We start from the raw sequence: 24,503 nt of genomic DNA, 5'->3' as shown, positions 1-24,503 counted from the left end.
ATTTACAAGTTGCTTTATTCAATTCTCTTTTAGAGACAGAATACCATGATCTCAGTTCATATTAAGATAAAAAAAAATGTCATCCCAACGGAAATAGTTGCAGTACAAAGTGGGAAAGAGTGCGATTATACTGTTTAAAGTGCTAATAAATAAAATATAAACAGTAAAGATTAACAAGAACGTTTAAAAAATAAATGTACACGATACCAATGATAAAGACAAATATAACTGTTTATAACATTAAGGTGCCAATTAAAATACACATGCCAAAAAGTAAACTATTGGCAGTGAAGGTGGTGAATAATCAGGATGATGGTTGGATTATGTGTGTAACTTTGTGCATTGTGCTGCTGCTTGTAAAGAAGATCTTTAATCTCAATTTGCCTGGTTAAATAAATGCTAACTAATCTAAATAAATAAAATTGTAGGGTGCAATAATGTATTGCAGTATTACCAGTATTCCACATAAGTGGCTGAATTTTGGGGAAATGTGTAAACACGATGCAGACAAGACAAGAGTATTTTCATATGATGAAATATGGAGTCGATGGTTTTAATATTTTACTCAGGTGTATCCTTGATATGGCTTTAACTAAGGTTTGAAACAGCAAATACAGAGTGTAGTACATCAGACATTAGAAGAAAGATACTGAGAACACGTGATGTATTGTGAATTATCAATACATGTTTGTAGTAGTTTTTTTCACAATTTGATTTGCAAATTCTCACAAATTGACACAAAAAGTTGCAGAACAGCTCGGAATCATACTTTAAACATATATCTTAAAAAACACATAAAATCACAGGGATGAGACAGAAACAATTATTTTGAATGTGTCAGGAAGTGCTTAGGGAAAAAAGCTGCCAAAATAGCAAACGATCCCTCTCATTCACTCAAAAGGGACTTTGAATTTCTTCCCTCTGGTAGACGCTACAAAGTACCAATTAGGGCACGTCGTAATATTAAAAAAATTCCTTCATCCCTTATGCCCTTGGAGCACTGAACACCATGTCCCGCTGATGCGTTTTTAATGTAACTGCCACTGCTGTCCTGCTTTTTGCCCTGAAGATGGTTGTGTATAAGTGTTGTTGTTTTTGTTGTTGCCGTCCTGCTTGTTGTTTTAATGAGACCAAAGACAAATTTCCACATTGTGGACAATAAATGAAAGGAACTAACTAGCTAACATATATTTAAGGCAGTCATTTTCCCTTTCAATGAACATTACAATCAGACATTATGATGACATAAGTCATTTTAAGAAGAAAGTACTTAAATACACAATGACTAAAAAAGAGGAAAGAAAAAATAAAACAATAAATACAGTGTAAATAAATAAATACAAAAATTGAATTGAAAGGTGTGCTATATAATCATATCTCCTTGAAAATAAATATTGTAGTGTATCAGCTGTATAAATACTTATTGTTAATTATTTGGATAGACTTTGAAAATGTAGCTTTATAGATGTGAAATGTTCCTTGTAGAATGAATAAGTTGACAATCCAATGCATTGTTGTTGTTTGCAGTAGATGTGCAGGCAGTCTCCATGTTTTTCACACAGTCTATTGCAGTTTCACGTTATATGTGTGTGACAGTGTTGTCTACGGAAGCCGACGTGGCCCAACATCTTTGCGCATTCCGTTTCCAAGCTGTGCTCCTCTGTTTACTTCATTTGAGATGATGATGATGTGAGGCTGCAGCCGCTAGCTGGGTGCTAGCCTAGCTAAAGTGAGAAGAACCGGTAAGAGATGGATGGACAACACATGTGATGGGGGGACAACTGATGGGCCTCCTTTTACTTCTCATCTCATGATAAATACATTTGTTATTTGCTGTAAAGTGACCGTTTAATTCTGTTAGCCTGTTAGCGTACTGGGCTAGGCTAGGCTAGGCTAGGCTAGGCTAGCTGTGCAGTGAGTTCGGTGTGATTTGACATAATATGGCAGATTGCAAACTCAACAACACTGGAGGTATTTTCTGATAAATTAAACAAGCACAACCCGTTGTTAACAGAGCTGGACCTTTCAAGGTGAATTAGCCGCCACGTCTGCCGGAGACGCAGCTCAGCTAGCTAACGGAATGGAGCCGGGAGACTTGCGAGAGAGCCCCGCCGGTTCCGGGGAGTCAGACGTGGGCGATTGGAGGGAGGTTAACCCCGACGGGGACGATGAGGTCAAAGCTGCGGAAACGAATGGACCAACACTAGAGACGGACACCTGCGAGGAAGAAGAGAGTGACACACAAAAAGCAGTGGGAGAGAAATTACCCAGCCCCTACGAGGAGGAGCTGGACCCCAGGATCCAGGTACGAGAGCATAACGTCAACAACCATTCAGCTACTTTCATAATTTCTGTGTTTTATTCCAGAATAACAAGCCTCAATTCAAACGAAAGTAATAGTCCAATCCAACTTTATTTGTTAAGCAATGTTGACCAAAGTGCTGTACAGAAGAATAAATAAGACATCATAAATAAAAGAGTCACATGAGGCACAACAAGTTCATATACAACAGTAAATTAAAAGACATAAAACACAAGTAAAAATAATACCCAATGCGATTAACGCAGTCAAATATATTAATAAAATAAAATCTAGTAGCAATCAACAATCAAGTTAGCAACAAAACATGTTATGTAGGCTGAAGCTACAGTTTATCATACTTACACTTCTTACGTTGAGATTGTCTTAATTTAACTCGGGTCAATCAGTCTAAAGAAAAATAATACATAAATACATTTCCTTACATTGAGAATACATATTACATGTCACAGGTTTGCTTATTTGCTGTAATTGCTGTTCATCACTTTATATTTCCATGTTTTGTTTTTTTAAATTGTTAATTGAGCGACATATTTAGTTCCTCATCAAGATTATTCCATAAAATTCAAGCCTTCGACAGACATCTATTTTTTATACAAGTTATAACACCTGCTTTTTTAAATTCCCCGTTCCTCTGAGTTGATAAGGACTCTCGCTGGATTTATTGTGGGAATAAATGATGAAACACTTTATAAATGATCTGTGCTGTATACAACTCAACTAGGTCATAACATTTCAATGCATATAGTTTGAGTAACGTGGGTTTGTTGGGTGATAAAATCAAGTGCAACTGACAATTCTTTTATTTTCTCCTGCAGTATAAATCTATATTAATCAGCTAGTATATAGGCTAGTTATTGTTAACGGTACCTGGGCGTGTAATACTGGAATAGCATGGAGGTAGCTATGTGTCTAATATATGCATAATCTGTGCAAATCCGGTTGCCAGATCGAAAGTAATTATCTGGTCAGTTAATTGCATCCTCGTGTCCTTTGCTCCATCGTTCCATACCTTGTGCATTTCATCACAGCCCCGGTTTGTGCCCCCCTGCATTACATTTTATGATCATTTCATTATCAAGAAACTTCAGCATTGTACATTTGAATGTAATAATAATACATACGGGGGACACGGTGGTGTGGTGGAATCCCGGCTGGGGCCCTTCTGTGTGGAGTTTGAATGTTCTCCCCGTATCTGCGTGGGTTTTCTCCGGGTTCTCCGGTTTCCTCCCACAGTCCAAAGACGTGCAGGTGTTAGGTTAATTGGTGGATCTAAAATTTCCTGTAGGTGTGAATGGTTGTCTGTCTCTGTTCGTCTCTATGTGCCCTGTGATAGACTGGCGTCCTGTCCAGGGTGTACCCCTCGTCACGCCCGATGTTAGCTGGGATCGGCTCCAGCGACCCCGACAGGGACAAGCGTTGAAGATGAATGAAAGAATAATACATGAGCTATAAACCGGAGCTAATTTCACCTAGTCTGTACGTGTTAGGGGGATATACAATTTACATTTTCTAAGGGCCTAAAGCTTCACATTATGTTTCTCTTTCCCACAGGAAGAGTTGGAGCATCTCAATGAAGCCAGTGCAGAAATCAATAGACTAGAGCTGCAGTTGGATGTAAGTGAAAAACATTTCACCTAATTAAGGGCATTTTTTTCCGATATGTGACTGAAAGGAAATATGGAAACTAGACTGAATAAAAACCCTTTGATTTTGACAAAACAAAACTCAGGAGAAATATGAAAAGAACATTTACTGCCACCCTATGGAATTGCTTCAGAGTCTATTTCCTCTGTTGTTGAATATTTTATTAGTCTACTCAGATGATGCGTATCAATATGATCATTTTGTGTTCAATGTCTTTAAGCATAAAGTCTGGCAAAGTCAGAACTCTTAAAATGGAAAATGTTTTGGTGCTGATAGTTTGGCACTCAAGTGAATTTGATTTGTGGAATCTAATCAGTCGTTCCATTACAGGTAAATCTAATCTTGTATTTTTTAATGCATTTACCATCCAGGATGCCAGATCGGGGTACCGGAAGATCCTCACAGAGTCTGCCAGGAAGCTCAATGCTCAGAGCTCTCAGCTCGGTGGCTGCATAGAGAAAGCAAGACCCTACTATGAAGCTCGCCGCCTTGCGAAAGAGGTACACGCAAACATCACGTGTGTCTAAATAATTCTACATGTATTACGTTGTGTTACATATGTTTCCATGTGGATAAAATATTGTTTAAAAGGGAAAAAGTACGTCTAAAAGCAATCTTCTTTTTCAGAAATACAGCTTACTATATTGAGTTCACAATACTAAAATGAATATAGGTCCTAGAAATGATGTCGCTTACTGTGGTACCTAAGTTCTAGCCTCAGTGTTAGCAAGGCCTTCTGACTGTGTCACTGCTAGATCCAGGAGTGTAGGGAAACTTGAACCTGGTTGTTCAGACAGCAGCAAATGCATCCGCGTCTTCACTGAAGGCGTGTGCATAGTCACACTGGGGCGCCCGCTCTTCCAGGTGAACTTGTGGACGCCCCAGTGTGTAGGGGATACGCAGAAGCAGAGTCCTCGCCGCAGTGGTCTGGGTTCGACTACGACCATGTCGCCTCCTCTCTCTACCACATTTCCTATCAATTATCATCTGTTCTGTAAAATTAAAATAAAGGCATACATAGCCCCAAAGAATTATCTTTAAAAGCAATTCAACATCTAAAAGTAAAGCAGAGAAGAGAGCTCTGATCCCAACCCGACATTCAATATGCATGTGAAATTCATTCTAATGCCAGGTGTGAGTTGTGACCCGTCTTACCAACACATAATCAGTTATAGGATATCTATACATTTGAATAAAAGCCATGTGATTGCCTCCTTGCAGATGCACCACAACGATCACATGCTCCCATCCAGGTCCTGTTCCAGTCCTACTTATCAAGCCTCCATTACATCTTTACATACTTGTTCCTACAGTTATTGGCCTCATGGACTTAACTTAATTAATCTAAAAGCATTTTAAATCAAAAACTATGATTTACAGATATGATTTGACAGAGATCTGATTGCAGCTGGGGCGTAACAGAACAGTGGATGGTGTCCTCGTCATGTTTCACTCGTGCAAACTGTAACCGTTTTGACTGCTCTCTGTAGGCGCAGCAGGAGACCCAGAAGGCAGCTTTGAGCTACGAGAGAGCGGTCTCTATGCACACAGCTGCCAGGGAGATGGTCTATGTGGCAGAGCAGGGCTTGATGGCTGATGGCAAGAACACCCTGGATCCCACCTGGCAGGAGATGCTAAACCACGCTACCTCCAAGGTAACAAAGAGGAGGAGGAGGAGAGGGTACATGCTGTAAAACAATGACCCCAGACCTGGGTTGAGCGGGCCAGGTACAGTATGTGCAGGATCTGGTGTCTAATAGGGGATTTTAAAGCAATGTAAAACATTAACTGGACAGTATAAAGAACAAAACCATGTTTAAAACATGAACATAGCAAAGAAGAGACTTAAACAGTGTAAGTTCATTACCTTGTTGTTTATTTTTATTCACATATGCTAAAAAAGGACCAAACTTCAGTGGAGACCGTAATTAAATTGAGAGAGGGGTCACTGTCTTGTACTTATTATCCCACTGATCTCGGCTTTGTGTGTGCGTGTGTGTTAACAACCTGCTCCTGTGTGTCTCTCACAGGTGAACGAAGCCGAGGAAGAGCGACTCCGCAGCGAGAGAGAGCACATGCGCGTCACACACGCCTGCCAGGAGGCAGAGGCTCGGGTTCAGATGCTGCAAAAGTCCCTCAAAAGAGTCATTGTGAAATCCAAACCTTACTTTGAGCTCAAGGCCCAGTTCAACCACATACTGGAGGTAAGGCAGACACATGGAGCCCGGTAATACCCCTGTGTATGTGACACCTTCTACACATACAAGATGTTATTTGCAGTGTACCTTGTTCTCCATCATTCTCACAAGAAAAAAAAATCAGTTGCGTTTTAAATAAGCTGCTGAGTTGGCATGCTGTAATATATTCTGCATGTTATGGATTGAGTAGAGGTCACAGGTAGGTTATGGCATGAAATCAATGTTGAAATTGATGATGTGAGTCTCTGTGCCCTCTGTGTGATTCCAGGAGAGCAAGACCAAAGTGTTGCAGCTGGAACAGCACGTAGCCAAAGTGAAGACCCGCTACTCCATCGCCCTACGAAACTTGGAACAAATCAGTGAGCAGATCCACGCTCAGAGGGGGAGGGACCAGGCCAGGGGAGGATGCGCCACTGTCTGCGGTGGACGGAGTCCCCCCGTTGGAGCCGAGTCCGACATCAGAGTTAAGAAAGAAGTCGGAGCCTGCTGCGGAGGTGCGGCAGGGACGGATCGAGTGGATGCAGCCATCAACCTGGAGAAAAACAAGGAGAAGGAGAATGAAAAGGAGAGGGAGCGGGAGAGGGCGGGGTCGGATTCTCTTTCGGTCTTCAGCCTGCAGACCATCGCTTCCGACTTGGAGAAATATGACTCCATTGAGCACCTCGGGGACCTCAGCGATGTAGGGAGCGTAACTGGGGACGAGGGCGAGAAAGAGCGAGGCGGTGTAATGGATAGAAGAGACAAGCTGCCGGAAACAACCGCCAAAGTGCGCCAGCAGCAGTTCTACAAACAGCACCACCGCAGCTTCAGTTTGTGAGGCTGTCATAGATCTCTCTGCTGTAAACACTACAAAAGTGAAGTGTGAGTCATCAAAAAAGTAGAGATTAGGGTTTACATCCCTAACACACAGGTACCAACCAAAGTATATGAATCTACCGCAAATGTGAAACTGGAGTGACACAGTTCTAGGTGTATGATATGATATGATGGTGTAAATAAGCACACGTATGTAGACTGACAAAACATTATTCTAAAGCTGACACTGATCAATAGTTAATATTGCAGCCTAGTTAGAACACTACTGGAATGCAAAGAGCTTTCAACCCTCCAGGACAAGTATACTGTATATTCGCTCCTTCTGAGGGATTCTGGGTAGAATTTGTTCCTTGAGCATGAGGGAGCAGCGACGAATGATCAAAAGCCCCGTTTGAACAGACAAACTTCGAGAGGCATCGTTTCTTACTTTCCCAGGCTAATCGTTGATCTAATTTGTTGAGACTAGTGAAAACAAAACCCCTCCGCGGTTCCCCCTGCAGTCGCGTCGAGTCTTATCAGCTATCGCTTCAAGGTAGACGGGGTCGCAGGGTCTCTCCACATACACTGAGATCCGCGCTCATCCAGTTGTTAGTGTGCAGGGAAAAAAATGACAAAAACGATCCTCTGTCAGTGCAGAGCGAAAGCATGTTTGAATCTCACATTTCATATATTTATTTCTCATAACATGCTGCAAGCGGTGCTTTGTTATTTTTTGGCACGAGAGAATGCGTTTTTTGAAAATTCCTGAAATGACGACCGGAGTCTGCGGACGTTAAAGACTCTTCACTCCGACAGCATGCACTCCTACTCGGCTATCTAAACAGACGTCTGACATGTATTCAGGGCTATATGCTGAAACAAACACTGACACTATTATAGGATGATGTTGATGATGATGAAGCTGCAGCCATGTTTTTTTCCCCTTCGCTATGCTGTAGTCTTAGGGTGCAAAAGCCTTCTCAAAATGTATTTTATTTCATATTGTTTACATTTTTGTGAGTGGACTTCTTTGGCATCAAATGTATTTCCTCGTTTGTTTGCCTTTTTTTTTTTTTAAAACATAAAAACAACTTGCCCTTGTAATTTGAAGTGTGCCTTGACACAACAAATAACACATTTAGCGTCAGTAGCACTTTGTTGTGAGCTCATCTGTAGTTCTGTTCAGAACAATGTAAAGAACAAATGCGTGCCCTTTTTATGAGTTTTAGAAACTTTTAACTCGCCCGGGCACCGTCGCCTGTGACACTCGAAGAGTTGTGATTTATTTTGTATGTTTTGTATATTTTCCTTTACATTGTGCTTTGGTTGTCAAAGTGTAAGATGCGAAACAAAGTCAAATAAACGACTTGTAAATGTATGTAATTATTACAAAGCTGGAAAATATTGACATGTACAGTACATGCGTGAACAGATTTGAATGTTGGACGATGTTTGTTGTACAGATGTTCCGTTTACTCACAGTTTGCCATTTGTATTTAAATCATTATTTCAGTTTATCTGAAACACCTCACCGTCACGTCTGTCTTTACAGCTAGTCCTCACTGTCACTTTCCAATTTATTCATTATCTATATACAATAAACCAGATCATACGTATTGGACTTGTGTGAGTCCCATATTGTCCTTTTTATCTGATATCTTAATGCAGTGTTATGTGGAGAGGCAGGTTAGGATGTGAAGTCCTTGTTTTACAGATGCAGCAAGAGGGGATGGTGAGAGACAGGGAGAGGTTATGTCTTCCCCAGCCTTCCTTCAATTATTCAGCAGATGTATGAATGTGATGCAGGATCTCAGAATAGATGGCAGACGAGGAGCAGAGGATGGTGGAAAAAAGACACAAAAGAGGAAGATGAAGGAGGCGTTGGACTTTGATTTCAGAGATGACCAGTGTTGTAGAAATGACTGATTGTCTCTTCCTCGACTTAACTCCAGTGGGCTTTAGAAAAAAGGGGCTTAACAATGTATTCACTGTTAATACCACAGCGCCATATCTGCACCTTCATCCGTGTCTAGTCCTCTTGCCGTGATATAATTACTAACGGTGGGATAAAGCCACGAGCTTATCGTAAAACCCCAAAGCCTCCTCGTAAGATTCATTGTGATATTTCTGCTGTGGTGGGCCCAGATCTTAGCGCGTTTCATCTTGGGAAGGAGGGGGTGAAATCAGATAAACGCGTGAGAGAGGGACTGTTACGCACGGTGCGTCTCCATCATGACGTCGTGAATTAGCTCAAGATTGTAGAGAGAGAGAGAGAGACAGAGGGAGAGAGAGAGAGGGGGAAAAAGGAGGGGAGTGTGGTGAATCGGTGTTTCGTCGTTCATGGGGATACGTTTGTATATAGTGCATGTATATTGTTTTGTTTTTTTCTATGGATTTTTGTCCTTCCTTCGCTTTGCAATGCGTAACTGCAATACATGGAGGAAAACCTGACTGAGAGACGGTTGTGTTGTGTTTTTTTTTTTTCTAACATTCCGTTCACGACCGGAGCAGCTTGCACATTTATAGCCATATTAATATAGCCATAAAAAAACCGTTATATAGATGCATATTCTTACCAAATAACCTGACGTCGGGCTTTCCCTGGCGGATCCACCCTCGAGGACGTACTGTTATCTCCACTGAGCGCGTCGGAACTAATAGTAAGTACACATGCTACAGCTTTGCTTCAGGGGGCTAGATGCTACTATTACTGTAGGTCGCGATATTAGGGCGCATTGATTCGGGGGGGAAATTCTCCCGTTTCCTGTGCAGATCATCCAGACGGATGCCCAAATCGGCTCTTCATTTTGTATGCAAAGGCCATTCGTTTTCTCGATGGGCACAGGCCAGATTTGTTTTGACTTCTGCAAGAATCCCGTCTGCATTTGTGCTTTATAGAAAGATGGTGACAGGACGGGATCGTGCACCTTTTTAAAATAACATACAGCTTCGTATACATGTCATTTGAGTGAGATCGGGTGTTATTCGAGACGCTACTCCGGGGATCCATTCACATGACGGGCTTGTTAATATGGTCGGCCTTCCTCTACAGGCCATCACGGATTCCCTTGTCAACAGCCGACAAGTGTACCGGCAGCATACGGTTGGTGGCACCCTTACTGTGACCCTCACGTCTCATCAGTTCATGCTCAGCCATGCACAAAACACAGCATCTGAGTCTATGTGCGTGTGCGGTCCCGGGTGGACCTGCAGAGCTTGGGGAAAAAAGCCACTACGTGCTTCTTGTCTTTGGTGCTGAAATGGACCGGATCATCCCTTTCCCGTTGCAGCTTCCGGCATTATAAACGCACAAGGAAGTGGGCAGTGTCTGTGCAAACCTTAAGTGGATGTGAATGGGGCCGTGGGTGTTTTTTGGAACAAGGTGTTTCTCGAGACTGCAGTGTTGTGGGGCAGAGGAGGCTCTGTCCGTGGTGCTGAAATGTAATTGCATTTAAAGCTCGAGGCTACAGCCGACTGGCCCCCTTCCTCCTGTCTGCTGCTGCAGCCCCAGCGCTGATGGACTTAGCTGGCTTTGTGCCGGATACACTGCTTCATCCGTGCTACACACACTCACATAGTTTGCTTTTATCCGACTCAGTGTGTGTTCGCTGATATTAATGACTCCTGCTGGGCTGTCCTTCTTTCTCTCTCCCCCACTCTTTTTCTCTCTCTCTACTGCCTCCCCTCCCCTTCATCCCTCGCAGGACAAATGCACACACTGTAAGCTGCCAACACACACACACACACACACACACACACACACACACACACACACAAACCCACGCACACACCAACACACACATAATACACACTCTCTGGTGGTGGTGGTGGTAGTGGTGGTGGTGTCTACCTCCTGCATGCTTCTTGTCAGTGAACTCTAAAAATACACTGGATAATGCTAATGAAGTATCCAGCAGAGTTTGTCTTTCTTCCACAAGCAAGCCTTGCTGCCATCTGTCTCCCTCACTGTGGTGCTTTGCTTTGTGATGCCCCTCCACACACACACACACACACACACACACACACACACACCCCACACCCACCTACTTAACCAAACACACACACACACACACCCTCCACCCCCCTACTGCCTTGTTAAGTGAGCGTGGATGTGTTTATGTTTGTGCATGTGTGACAGCCTCATAAAGCAACATTTATTATTCAAAACTGCAAATGAGCAGCTATATATAGTGTGTTTATCATTGATACAGTCGGTTGTGTTTGTGTTTTTCCCTGCCAGCACTCGAGGCGCTGTGGCTCACAGGACTCGAGGGTCTTTTGACTTTTTGCTGGTTAGCGTATCACACTCATTTTGTGCTCATGAAATCTGCACGTTATAGTCAGCAAGTGTGGCGGCCAAATGGCCAATTATTTTGCATTATTGTTACGCAAACAGAGTCTTTGTGAGCAGGGTTACATTAATGTGACTGGACAATATTTTCCATTTGTTATTTGTTGATATTACAGATGTTATTTATTGATTTAATTGTAAATTCAGGGTAACTCCTCCAACTTTACATATCAAAGTCTGTTTACAGATCTATGGGAGTACTACTGCATATGGGAACAAAGTTGTATAAATCCTTTTGTGGCTCCAGAGGGAGATGTGTGAAGTCTCATGAATTGCCTCAAGTGATGTCAACAGTCAAGTCGTACTGTGGGTAATGTAGGCTCCGTGTTTAGAAAGGAAACACGATGCATGGATTTAAAGAAACAACATCTCCGCTGAATCAACCTTTTTTAATTGTCCACTGTGAGTCCCGACAATATTAGCATACAGGAGTGCAATGCAACATCGATGGAGAGTTGTCCTAGAATTCACCTGCCTGTGAATAGATGCGGTGAGCCTTTATTTAGTCTGCCAAGCCACATGAAAGCACCTTTTGCCTTCCAATGGAGAGCTTTTGTGTGCACAGCCTACAAGCTGTTCCAGATACTTTTCTACCCTGACACGAGTCTGCCTTGGCATGAGTTGTTTCTTTGGGCAGACCTTTTCTCTCCCCAAAATATCACCCATCAAAACCTGAGCTGGAACTTTGTATAAAGGGGTTTTTGAAAGGAAGCCAAGCTGGCTATCATCTGAACCTGGGCAGCCTGCACTGTAAATACAAATAGAAGCAGGGAGAGAAAAGTGGACTCATCTTGCGGCTCATCCTCTCCGTCGGGCACGTTGGAAAGGGAACATTTTTGCCAAAAAGTTGATGCATCCCTATTTTAGAAGGACAAACAGCAGTGGACTGAAAATGTCTGCATCTAAGGATTGAGAGTCAGTGTAGCATTAAAGCTGCAGAAGTATTTTCTTTTCATTTCCTGTCTTAATAAAAAAAAAATCCCCGCCACACCCTTACTTTCTTTTAAAACCTCTCTCTTCTTTCTTTTTCAGATCCAGAGATGACTCAACTATTGTTTCTCATTATTCTCTATGCTCTTCCATCTCTCGTTGCGCCCATACATAATTCATCAACTGGAGGTAATTTGTGTGTGTTTGTGATGGGATACGTCCGAGAATCTGTGTGTGTGTGCGTGTGTGTTTATAAAATGCCTTAATGGACAGAAGTAACTGCAGAGATTGCTAAGTGACCCGAATGAAGCGCTGTAATTTGTGCAGCGCGGGAAAGCATCAGTTAAACCGACAATGTGTCAAGTTGCTGTAATATAGCTACATTATCTGGAGACGGAAGCTTTTCCCTCTGTGCTCTTGTCGTCCTTCATTCTTCTTCCTCTTCTCATGTTTTTCAGGCTGTGCTATCATCCGGCCTCCCAGGGATGGGGGGATCCGCTACAGAGGCCTGACACAAGAACAGGTACAGAGATTAATTTCACTGCTCTGGATCTACGTTACGCAACCTCACCTGTCAAATCAAGCACATTAAACCGCAGTCGGCTTGAGGATTTTCAAAGTAAAAGACAGAAGCTGCTCATTATTGTATCTGCTAACTATGATGTGATTTCTTCCTAATTGAGCTGAAAATAGAAACCATCATGTTAGCCTGAGAGAATAAAGTGGTGACAATACCATTAATGCAAATCAGCTGGTTATTATTATTCATATGATGAGGGATATTTAAGCTAATTATATAATAATTATAGTGACTCATTCTGTAACAACATCATCAGTAATACTTGAGTTGTCACAGTGTTAGCTGACATTATTACTACACCATCAGTAAAAAAGAAACTTATTTATATTTGTGCATTTAAAACTTAAAGGAATAGTCTGAAATTTGGGGAAATACGCAAGTACATTAATAACACTTGTGTCTGAGTACTAAATATGCTGGTTATCGTAGCTTAGCTTAGCATAAACACTGGAAACAGAGGGAAACAGCTAACCTGGCTCCGTCTAACTGTAACAAATTAAGAATCATCTCTCAAAATTATTTTATCCCACCTTTTCTGATATAATTTATACAAACACACACAAATACATACTATGTATTCAGCCGCACCGTTGTGTCATGTCTCGTACATAATCTTACACACAACTTTAGGATATCAGCTAGAATTTAAATTAAATGCTGTGCTTTTGAACAATGATTAAAAACAATGTTTGGCTTGAACTGACTGGCCCAATGACAGGTGACACACTTTATGGATGTGAAGTAATAATCTCACCTGAAAATGAGTTGTAAATTACAACAAACAAAGCAACAGAAATATATTCTATTCTGTCTAATCTTAATGTCCATCATCATCGTTTGACAGTGGTATAAAGTACTGGATGTTAAATTAAAGATCCCCTCCAGACAGGTTTTAAAACATATCAATAAAAAACACTTATTTGAATCATTTGTGTTCATAGTTTTTCACAAAAAAAAAGTTTGATTAACCGGTTTAAGATTATTTTAAGAAGAAAACATTACTCCTTCTCCCTTACTGAAAGAGCCACAGTCTCTTATGCAAATATTGTTTAAACTGTCTTCACTGAAATGTCCAATCTCAGTGTGTGTGTGTGTGTGTGTGTGTGTGTGTGTGTGTGTGTGTGTGTGTTTCACATCACAACTGTGCAAGGTGCATGTTGGACCATAGCTGGCTCATCCGAATAAGTTGTCATGTGGCAAATCATGTTCGTAGGGACATGATGGAAACTGGGCTCTAAAGTGGGCATATTATGAAAAAATTTTTCCGTACTTATGCGCATACATTAGTGAATCTGGAGTGCCTACCAACACACAAAGTGAAAAAAGACAACCCAGTCAGTCAGTTTTTGTGGGCTGCAAACTGTAGATCAGAAACAAATGGGATTCAAAAGCCATTCAGATTTGGCTCCCCTTCCTATCTGTCACACCTGAGTATCTCCACCCCTGTACTGGTCTTAACCGGAGGGTGGCTTAAAGAGACAGAATCAGGAAGGTAATGTTTTCTTTTTTTAAGGTTAAAGCATTTGTTCTACTTTTGTCTAGTACAGACTCAAACTAGTACCAAAGTATGAACCTGAAAATGAGGATTACATGTCCCCTGTTAAGCTCACAAGATTGTAATTAATTCTATACTGCAGTAAAACTCACATTATAAGGAAGAAGGGTGCAGTTTCAAAATGAAAGAAGGACCAAATCGTCAACAACTGAGCTATTTTGTTTGATTGTTAACCATATGGTTTGAAATCTGATCGCACCACTTATGCAAAAATACACACAATTCACACATACACACCTCAATATGACGTTGAAACATAAATCTGGGCAATCCCACTTATATCACTCCTCTCCCAACCACAGAGAAGGTGTAACTCAGAGTGACAGCCCTATCAATTCGGACAATATTGCCATAAAATCTTCTTCCTTGTAAAACATTATTGTCACAGCCATATGGCATCAGAGTCTACTGCTTTGAGGCTCCCTGAGAGAATGAGGAAAAACTGGTATGAGAGAGCATCAATCACGCTTTAATTACTGACTCTGCTTCTCCCAATCCCTCGCTCTGTTCGTGTTTCTCTTACAGATCCGCAGTGTGCAGATCCTCCCAGTGGATTATGAGATAGAGTACATCTGCAGAGGGAACCGGGTGATCGTGGGACCTAAAGTCAGGAAGTGCTTACCCAACGGAACATGGACGGACATGATGCTGCACAGCAGATGTTGTGAGTCCTTTTTTTGGTCTATTCCCCTTTGTTGCCTTTTGCTGGAAAACTCAGAAAAAACATGGTGCTTTGTCACAAATTATTCATTTTTCTGTTTCCTGCTGGCACACTTTTTCGTTTGATGAAAGGTTATATAAATAAATAGATGTGAATGAGAACTTATCTGGGGTACCCGCATAGAGAAAGGTTTGGGCTGATGCTTGCTGCGAGTGCTTACATTGAGATTCTGGTTAATGAATAAAGGAGTTTCGCTTCCACGTGTATTAATCTAGTATCTGTGCGACCATTTGTCATATATTTAAGCTGTTTTACTGCTTCTACATAGTTTAACTGTGCGTTCTTGCTACAAACGTTGCCTGCGAACCAAAATGTCGTTATTGGACAGTGAGGCCTGGATGTAATTTCTACTCCTATCACATCTACCCTCTGCAAATACTGAAAATAAGGCCCAGGATCCAGTCAAATCCCCATTTTTGTTCTTTCAGTTCACAGTTTAACATCAGTGGAATTTATTTTTCCTGATAACACACTCTCTAAAGCAGGGTTTTTGTTTTCTCTGGCTTATGTAAGAGCACAAGCTGCACAGATTGGAGTTTTGTTATGTGCTCACATGCTGGAAGGAAGATTCAACAAGCTCGGCAGCTAAACAAATGATATTCAAAAGCGTGGATCTTTTGTCAGAAAACCAAAACTAAAGAAATGTAAGCTGTAAGCAAACACTTCACACTTGTAGCCTAATGTGGTTCTTACTTGTAACTAAACACAAAACTGTCTTTAATGGGGTGAAGGTGGTGGTGGTGGTGGTGGTGGTGGGGGGGGGGGGGGGGGTGTTGCTAGAGCAGTTAAGACTGTCTGTGTTTCTGTGTTGTATTTTACCTTAAACCTGAAACTAGTATAAATGTGCGTAAACATTTGAAGAGGCAGAAGTAATCTCTTCAGTCTCACACATTGGCAAAACATTTCTTACCTTGTTTTAAGTTTTTTTTACCTAGCGCTTGTTCACATGTTAAGGAAACATGGTGTGTTATGTAAAGCTCTGTATTTTCAGAGTAGCCACTGTCAGCAGCAGCAGAAGAGATGAAAAACCTTGAAACACACTAAGCTTTTCTACCTGTTGCTTTCGTCACTGAGGCTGGAGTACTTGGATAGGAGAACATGCTAAATATACCTCGTAAACAGCAGCATGTTATTGTCATCAGCTAAATTAATTAACCAGCGCTATGTTCAGTCACAAGTGCAGCCTCACAGAGCTGCGAGCATGGCCGGAGACTCTTTAAGTCTTGTTATCCGTCAGTTAAGCTTGTTTCCTCCCTTAATTCATTTGGCAGTTTGACATCTTGTTTCCAGAGTAACAATGTTGTAGCAGACTGTTTCACAACTGTGCTCTTGACTAAAAGTTCAGCTGAAACAATTAAATTCCAGTTTGTTAGTGGCTCGTGAATCATCCAAGAGTTTTTTGTGACCTGTAAGGGGTGATGTCCATTTTCTGGCATTATCTTTATTTTTATTTAACCTATATTAATCAGGGTGACCCGGCCGAGGCAGCAGCATTAGAGAGTTATACACAACAACAACAAGAATCAAAAGAAAACACAGAGGAAATACATTAACTTGTTGTAATATTAAAATATCTGCACATAGCGAAAAATGACAGGTACCCATTCATTCAGCATACTATAAAATCCGGGTGCGACCAGTTCCTTTTGAAGGTATTTCCCAGGGAGAGAAGCAGAGCAGATAAAAGCTTTTCCCCCGGTTCAGTCTGTGCACGAACAGACAACAAAGACCATATCGTGTGATCTTCGTCCAAAAATACAGTCAGACTTCTGTGAAATTCACGCACACATGATGGGAGTTTAACCAGAAAGGCTTTATAGATGAACGAGTAACAATGACTGAGCCTACAGAAGGTCAGAGATGAACAACCAGCCCTAGAGAGAAGCTTACGTTGAAGAGATACAACAGATCACTGTAATAAAGAAGCGGGAAAAACGTAGCAGAGAGCGGTTTCCATCTCAACAGGACTTGTTTTTTCTGAATTAAAACCCTAAGGTTGAAAAGAAAAGCAGTCATCAACCCCGAATACCTGCATTTTTACTGCAGGAGACAACTTCCAACTCCCTGAGCAGTAATACTATCCAAAGTATTAGCCGATCAAACGGACACCTCCCCCTGACTCGTTCTTTTTCAAAGCTCGCCCTTATCAAACTCTTACAATGTGAGTTTATATCAAGAGACACAGGACACTGGGAACGTAGGGATGACCTCCGAGGGGGAGGGAAGAGCTGCACACTTGCAAAAAATGTGTGATGTAATAACTGACAATCATGTCTTCTTCAACTAACGTGTTTACTATACCAACTTTAGACGTCTGTCAGTGGTGTGTTTACAGTTTTCTCTGCTGCCCTCCAAGTGGCCAGAACAAGTTAGCCAGCTAGCCAGTGCTGGACATGTGGCTTCACTCACAAGCATGTTGACCTCTGATAAGTGTCCAGTTATTATGCATTTACCTATAACTCCTTGTGTCTCTGCCTCTCTCTCTTCCTGTTCCCAGTGCTGCTGTGCGCTCGGGTGTGGACCTCGCTGGAGAACGGCCGGGTGTCGGTGAAGCCTCCTGGGGCGCCAGTGGAGGGGACGGTGCTCCATTACAGCTGCCACGCCGGCTTCATCCTGGAGGGCAGAAACATCAGCCATTGCACTAAGCTGGGCAAGTGGGACGCGCCTAAACCCACCTGCCTCTGTGAGTGTCTAAGCCAGTGTGACTAAATGAGTTTTAACATGAAGTTTGCAGTTAGAGTAGACTTAAAAAGTGTTATATGGTTGTATGTCATTTACTGACATCAATGTTTCTGATTTAAATCACAAGTAGTAGACAAACACATCTATTCAAAGATTACGATGGTTCTGAAGTTGATTCTGGTGATTTATTGTGTCATGAGAATCAACAACTTTTCAGTTTAACACTCTGGGAAAGATTATTATGAGAAGATTTGTCGACTTAAGCTGGAGTAGGCTGCTTTTTGTGTCCTTGGGCAACATTTCTTTGACAAGTTTTCAGCCTTATATAATTCAAGTGTTCTGCACCTCATCTTGGCTGTTTTAGACTTTAGAAAATCTAGCCTGTGACTCGAGACTTTGGTCGCTCACAGGTTGTTTCAGAGAGAGGGCGTTCCTATTAGCTGTTGCAAATGCAACTGCATGTGCACATCCATTCAGACGGTAAAAGCCTGATTCAATGACGGAAAATCCTGCACAAAAAGTTGCTATTTCAAAATTTGCCGACAACTGCATACACTGCAAAACAACTGAAAAAAGAAATACAGACTTATCAAAACAATAAACGCTATAAAACACGTGTCAATAGAAAACGCTGCTAATAGTTTAGCCTTCTGCTAACTGTAGACAACATCTCACGGCTGATTAAAGCTCATGTTCATGTAGCGAGCTGGAGCCTCGGATCACAGCGTGTCAAATCAAAGGGCTTTGCAGGTCTGCAAGTTGGCAAAGAAAACAGGATGGTTCTTCTCATATTTTCCACTATAAACCGTCAGGATCACAATCACAATCTGGGTGATAGAAATGAATGACATGGACAGAGGGGCTGAGAGCTGAGAGCTGCAGGGTGAGGGCTGTTTTTCAAATTCGAGCAGGTTTTTTGCCTCCTCCTGAACACTGCCTGCCCCAGCTGTAATAGATTAATAGACGGAAGTAATCTGAAACTATTTTGATCATCGATAAATTCTTCCTGTCATATTTAAAGCAAAAAGGCCCGTCATTCTCTGGTTGCAGCTCCTCAAATATGAGAAAAAGATGCATTTATTTGTCTTATAGGACACAAAACTGGATGTTTTTGAGTTGATGAGATAAAACAAGCAATCTGAATATGTTACCTTGGCCACTTCTAGATATAATGGCCGTTTTCTGACATTTTATAGCCAAAATCGATTGTCACTTGCGGCCCCAGTAAATATATTTCAATCCATAAATTATTATTCATTGGCAGAAATGAACATTGTCATCAAACAAACAGAACACATCCATTTAATCACACAGACTCACACCGGCTCACTTTGCTTTTGCAGTCTGCCTCACAAAAATGGGAACACGAGTCTTTAAAAGATGACATAAATTACAAACACCTGCTCTCCCAATGGAGAAGCACGGTTGCTAGGAGATAAATGATCCAACCAATCAGAGTGTAATCCACAGAGGGGGTAGTTTGTACCGTTGGCACAAGCAAGTACAACGAATGATGAATACACGTGAAAACCTGATTGTAACCACATACATAAAAAGAGAAGTTCTCAATTAATGGAGGTAATTTAAAATTTATTTGAGAAGTGACAGCATTGTGTAAAAAATCAGGGCATTTCCAAAAATGTGGGGCACTTTAAAAAGTTAGTAATTCGTGCATAAAGTTCTTCTTTCAATGCGAAAGGAGCCGCGATTAAAATACATGCAGTAATCATCACTTTGTGCCAATGTGAGTAAATAAAAACCTTAATATCGCTGTTATCGGTACATTTCTATGGAACGGCGCTGATTGTGTGAGTGAGAAAAAGGTAATTATATTAACTGAGTAAAAATGAAATGATGCATTAGGATATTTGCCTAAACTTATGAAAGTGTCTGGCTGGATGACAAGCTATGCTTTAAAAAACACATTAATGCACTGGGACAGCTGAAAACACATTGTACAGTGCACCTCTTTATCTGTTAAGGACTATAGAGATGTTATTTATACGCGCTCCCCCAACCTCTACTCTTTAAACTCTCAGTGCAGTCTATTATTCTCCCCCTTTGATTGAACCTTTATTTAAAACTTTACAGACTTTAGAAAGTTGGATGGCACTTTTTTGGAAAACTACCTGGGTATCATTCATGTCTTCTTAAATCTGACGTAACACCCTTTCAAAATACTATTTCTGGGTCCAAACACTCGAAAAACAAACGACAATGGTTGAACATATGAACCTTTTACGATCACTTATTTCTTCATCGATGGGAAAGCAGAAAATTACTATGAAATCTTAAATCTGTCCAAACAACGGGGAACACAGCACTGCAGCATTGTAGAAATATGAGGCTTGGACCTGGAAATAGCACTTTGAACGACTTGAACAACTTAAAGACCGGATATTAAAGACCAGGACTATTTGCTCCTCATCGTCAAGTAAACAGAGATTTGGAAAGTGTGTCTTAAATACTATCCTCCACACAAGTGCAACAATCTGCAGAAGCGTGTAAATTTAGACACGCTTCTGCAGTCAGCAGTGTGAATGCATGTGTTTTTTTATTTTTTGTTGTCCCTTTTGTTGGTGTCCTCGGTCTGTTGATGTTTAATTTGTTGATGTAAACTGTAACTTCCGTGCGTTTTGATTGTTTTATATGTTTTATAAAATCTGTTTTAAAAAGTGAGCTTGCTCTCAATGGCCCTCCCTGTTTAGATAAAGGTTTCAATCAATCAATCAATCAATCAATCCATCTGAGATGAGCGTGTAAGTGTAAGTGGACGTTTATGATGTTGCCCAAGAGTGTTACCATTTTCATATCTGAAAATATCCGAACAAATAAATGAGGATTTAAGAAAGATAAAAAAAGCAATCATTGAACTGAAAGAAATGAGATTGCCAACTGGTCATCAGAGGGGTTGGCATGGCAACCAATAAAGTTGCTATGGGAATGGTAGTATTCAAAGGGATGAAAGAGGGAATTATCATCACAGTTGGACCGGGCAACTGAAAGTAGGCGACATATCGTATAATAAAAAAAAGAAGCTGAATACTTTATGACTCACTCATGTGTGAACTTATAATGCATTACATCTTCTGTAAGGTTTTCTAAAGGTACCTACGTGATTTATCAGTCTTTTCTTACTGTGTGCCTTTGTAATATTACATAATATCTACAAACTATCTGCCACAGTTAGGGACCACCTGCCAGGAAATCACTGCTCAACATCCAACTGAAACTGCAGTTCTCAGGACAACTACGGTGTGGTGTCGCTGCCATCTAGTGGACGGAAACAATTTGAATTTTGAGCTGTACTGCAGCAAATAATTGCAAATTACACATTATGATGGTGAATAAGTTTCCATCCAATGCTGACGCAGAATGATCTGTTGTTTTCTGTTCTGTTTCCACATGAACTGTGTTTTTAATGTACTGTTCTTTTTCCCCCTTCTTTCTGTGTTTTCCGGCCAAAGATGACAGAAACTACACAGGTAGGAAGCTTTCATTCTTACTATCATGGGCATGCTTACCTAATTTATAGTTTATTGTCTCTTTTTATTGTGTCATGGATGTACAAGCGCCCAGTCAACATGGATTAAAGTGTCACGAAATCTCCACTTTATTTATTAAGCACCTTTCACACAAACATGCAGACCAAAGGGCTTCACAGAGCAAAATGGGAACAACGCAGACGGAAAATACAATAAAAAAGATGGAAAAAAATGCAACAGTAAAGCAATAAAATGTTAAAATAAATAAATACATGCAAACAATAAAATGAAATGAACACCATGGGCTAAAATCAATGATAAAACTAAAGCTATAACATTACTCCAAATTAAAAATCGTGATTAAAAAGATAAATTTAAAGTTCAGTTTCCTTTTAAAAGTATAGAGAGAGCTTGCCTTTCTAATATCCAGAGACAGTGAGTTACACCGTCCAGGGGCATAATTCAATTCAATTCAATTTTATTTATAGTGCCAATAGGGAATGAGTCCTTACCCCAAGAGAAGGAGTTCAAGTACCTCGGGATCATGTTCACAAGTGAGGGGACGATTTTGGCCAGAGAATCGGAGCAGCGGGGGCGGTGTTGCAGTCGCTCTACCACACGAAAGAGAGCTGAGGAAGGCAAAGCTCTCGATCTACCGGTCAATCTTGGTTCCTACCCTCACCTATGGTCATGAAAGCTGGGTCATGACCCAAAGAACGAGTACGAGTCGCGGGTACAAGCGGCCGAAATGGGTTTTCTCAGGAGGGGTGTCTGGAGTCTCCCTTAGAGATAGGGTGAGAAGTTCAGCATCCGTGAGGAACTCGGAGTAGAGCCGCTGCTCCTTTGCGTTGAAAGGAGCCAGTTGAGGTGGTTCAGGATCATCTGGTAAGGATGAACCCTGGGCGCCTCCCTAGGGAGGTGTTCCAGGCACGTCCAGTTGGGAGGAGGCCTCGGGGAAGACCCAGGACTAGGTGGAGAGATTAGATCTCCACACTGGCCTGGGAACGCCTCGGGATCCCCCAGTTAGAGCTGGTTAATGTGGCCCGGGAAAGGGAAGTTTGGGGTCCCCTGATAAAGCTGCTGCCCCCGCGACCCGACCCCGGATAAGCGGATGAAGATGAGATGAGATTATAGTGCCAAATCATAACCAAAGTGATCTCAGGACACTTTACAAACTAGGTAAAGACCACACTCTATGATTCCTTTATGATTTACATAGACCCACCAATTCCCCCGTAGAGTACGGTGGCAACGAAAACCTTCCCTATTACAGGCAGGAACGTCAGACTGACCCAGCCAAAGCAGAAGGAACTCTCATGGGTGCTTTTTTGGGACACATCGAAGTAAATAACATTTGAGAGAAAAGCCGCGGAGGACCTGAGTGATCTGGCTGCAGCATAAAGTGAAAGAATGGAGGAGCAAGTTCATCTAAAAGCTTTATAAACAAGTAAACTAACTTCGAGGTGAAACACCCCAGGCAAAAACACATTTCCCCATGCACTTGTTTCAGGCTAGAGGCAAAATACACATTTCAGGTGTTTATTTTACTGCACTTTGTCTGTTTGTGTCTGTAGATTCCTCCTAAATTCACCAAAAGTTAGCATTAATGCCCCATTTGCATATTTAAACATGGCATTTCAGAAAACTTGTAATACAAAAAGTAACTGTCTTAATGTAAGTCATCAACTGGGGAAGTTCTCTGGTGATATCTATTAGTTTCTTTTTTGTTTTACCATATTCACACATATCACATATACACACCTGTAGTGCATTATACTATTTATCTCTATGAACCTTTTTCTCAACATTTGTTTTTTCTCACTATGACATCTCCGCTTCAGCACTTCCTTTCTATATTCTGACAGAGAGGGTTGCTCATGTATTATTCAGAGCCTGATTTAAACAACAGTTTACTCCTAAAAACATTCTTATTATAGCTGTTGACAGTATTTTCTGATTCGTGGAGTGATAAAAATAGATATTTGAACTCTAAAATGTCAACACAATGAAAAGTAAAAGTTCAAAAAGGAAGAAAGTTAAGGCGCTTTTCTTGGAAAAAGTCTTTATTGAGATGACATGTTGAAATAATTAACATAACACCACGAAGAAGGCTGTTTGTGCCGATACGTGTGCGATGTTACCCTTCTCTATTTATAATGTTAGTATTTCAGGAAATAGCCGTCTCAGTAAAGGCTTTTTTACTTTTTTAAGGAATGTGCCTTGGACCTTTCTTCCTTTTTGAACGTTAGTGTTCCCATCCAAAGAGCAGCTTCATTATTCGTTTGAACTCGAGCACTCCCGACCCTTTCTCTTCAAAATGAAACACACTTTCAGTCCTGGAAATGTGTGCAAATTAGTGCCTGTTTTATAAGAGAATGCTTTATTTGCATATTTAGACACAATATATCAGAAAACTTGTAATACAGATGCAAATTAGCATCTTTGCTATAATCCGACACTTTTACAGTGATGTGTTGTGTCGTTCATTAATGTGCACTGTCCCTCACAAATAAAGTATTGATTGATTGATTGATTAATACAAAACATATTTGTCTTAATGCAAGTCATCAACCGGGGAAATTTTATGGTGATATCTGTAAATTAAAAAACATGCCCTGTTAAACTGTAGTGACTCCACTCGAGCAGTTCTAAGAGACACAGGTTATAGACGTTTTAGGTGATCCAATAAAAAGGGAATTACAATAGTGTGAGTGAATATTTCTGCAAATTAAAGAAAAAGGTCTGACTTTGGCGATATAGCTGATATAAGAAAAAGGATGTTTAGAACATTACATTGCAGTGAAACCTTTAAATCACAATATCATTATTAGAAATCAAACATGTAATGTGTCACCTAGCTCACATAAGAAATAGTCTTTTCTCTTCTCCAGGGAGACCACTAAACCTTCCTGTCTCTGTAGGTAATGCTACTGTAAGAGGACATAACTTTACTACACACAGAGATCTTAAGTTATTTTCTGCACCACACCAGTTACTCTGCTGCAGCTGTAACGCATACTGTCGCCACATGAGGGCAGCAGCAGCCCGGAGCATTGACGAGCGGTTGCTCTGTAACTGGAGGTTCAAAACATTTTACAGTACTTCATCATGAGGAAAAGAAAACATCCTCTATGTCCAATTTTCCTGCTGTAAGAAACGAGATGATTGAAGCTGTGGACCTCAGTTAAATAAATTACTTTTTATATCCAATATCAAAACACATACATCTTCCCGGGCTG

General features: G+C 41.1%; 2 protein-coding genes across 2 annotated transcripts in view; both read left to right on the top strand.

The window, feature by feature from the left end:
- Window positions 1-1,667: 1,667 nt before the first annotated feature.
- Window positions 1,668-8,527, top strand: sh3bp5la (SH3-binding domain protein 5-like, a). Its single transcript, XM_083918192.1, has 7 exons — window positions 1,668-1,742; window positions 2,015-2,305; window positions 3,875-3,937; window positions 4,339-4,467; window positions 5,458-5,622; window positions 5,998-6,171; window positions 6,434-8,527. Exons 2-7 carry the CDS (start codon window positions 2,081-2,083, stop codon window positions 6,980-6,982), a joined length of 1,305 nt encoding a protein of 434 aa, XP_083774318.1. The 5' UTR covers window positions 1,668-1,742; window positions 2,015-2,080; the 3' UTR covers window positions 6,983-8,527.
- A 1,042-nt stretch (window positions 8,528-9,569) lies between these two features.
- Window positions 9,570-24,503, top strand: part of gabbr1a (gamma-aminobutyric acid (GABA) B receptor, 1a) — a gene marked incomplete at its 3' end in the record, with an annotated part of 74,084 nt that continues 59,150 nt past the window's right edge. Inside the window, exons 1-6 of the mRNA XM_083918189.1 lie at window positions 9,570-9,620; window positions 12,344-12,430; window positions 12,700-12,764; window positions 14,902-15,040; window positions 17,595-17,780; window positions 21,247-21,264. Coding sequence (XP_083774315.1) covers window positions 12,352-12,430; window positions 12,700-12,764; window positions 14,902-15,040; window positions 17,595-17,780; window positions 21,247-21,264 — 487 coding nt within the window. The 5' untranslated portion in view covers window positions 9,570-9,620; window positions 12,344-12,351. The remainder of the gene's footprint in view (window positions 9,621-12,343; window positions 12,431-12,699; window positions 12,765-14,901; window positions 15,041-17,594; window positions 17,781-21,246; window positions 21,265-24,503) is intronic.

The sequence above is a fragment of the Echiichthys vipera genome (assembly GCF_963691815.1).
Source record: "Echiichthys vipera genome assembly, chromosome: 8".
In the NCBI taxonomy this organism is placed as follows: domain Eukaryota; kingdom Metazoa; phylum Chordata; class Actinopteri; order Perciformes; family Trachinidae; genus Echiichthys; species Echiichthys vipera.
This window is presented reverse-complemented; position numbering and strand designations above follow the sequence as displayed.

Coding starts and splice junctions, on each gene's coding strand:
- sh3bp5la (XM_083918192.1), top strand. CDS start 2,081: ATGGAGCCGGGAGACTTGCGAGAGAGCCCCGCCGGTTCCGGGGAGTCA. Junction 4,468..5,457: donor CTCGCCGCCTTGCGAAAGAG/GTACACGCAAAC, acceptor TGCTCTCTGTAG/GCGCAGCAGGAGACCCAGAA. Junction 5,623..5,997: donor TAAACCACGCTACCTCCAAG/GTAACAAAGAGG, acceptor TGTCTCTCACAG/GTGAACGAAGCCGAGGAAGA.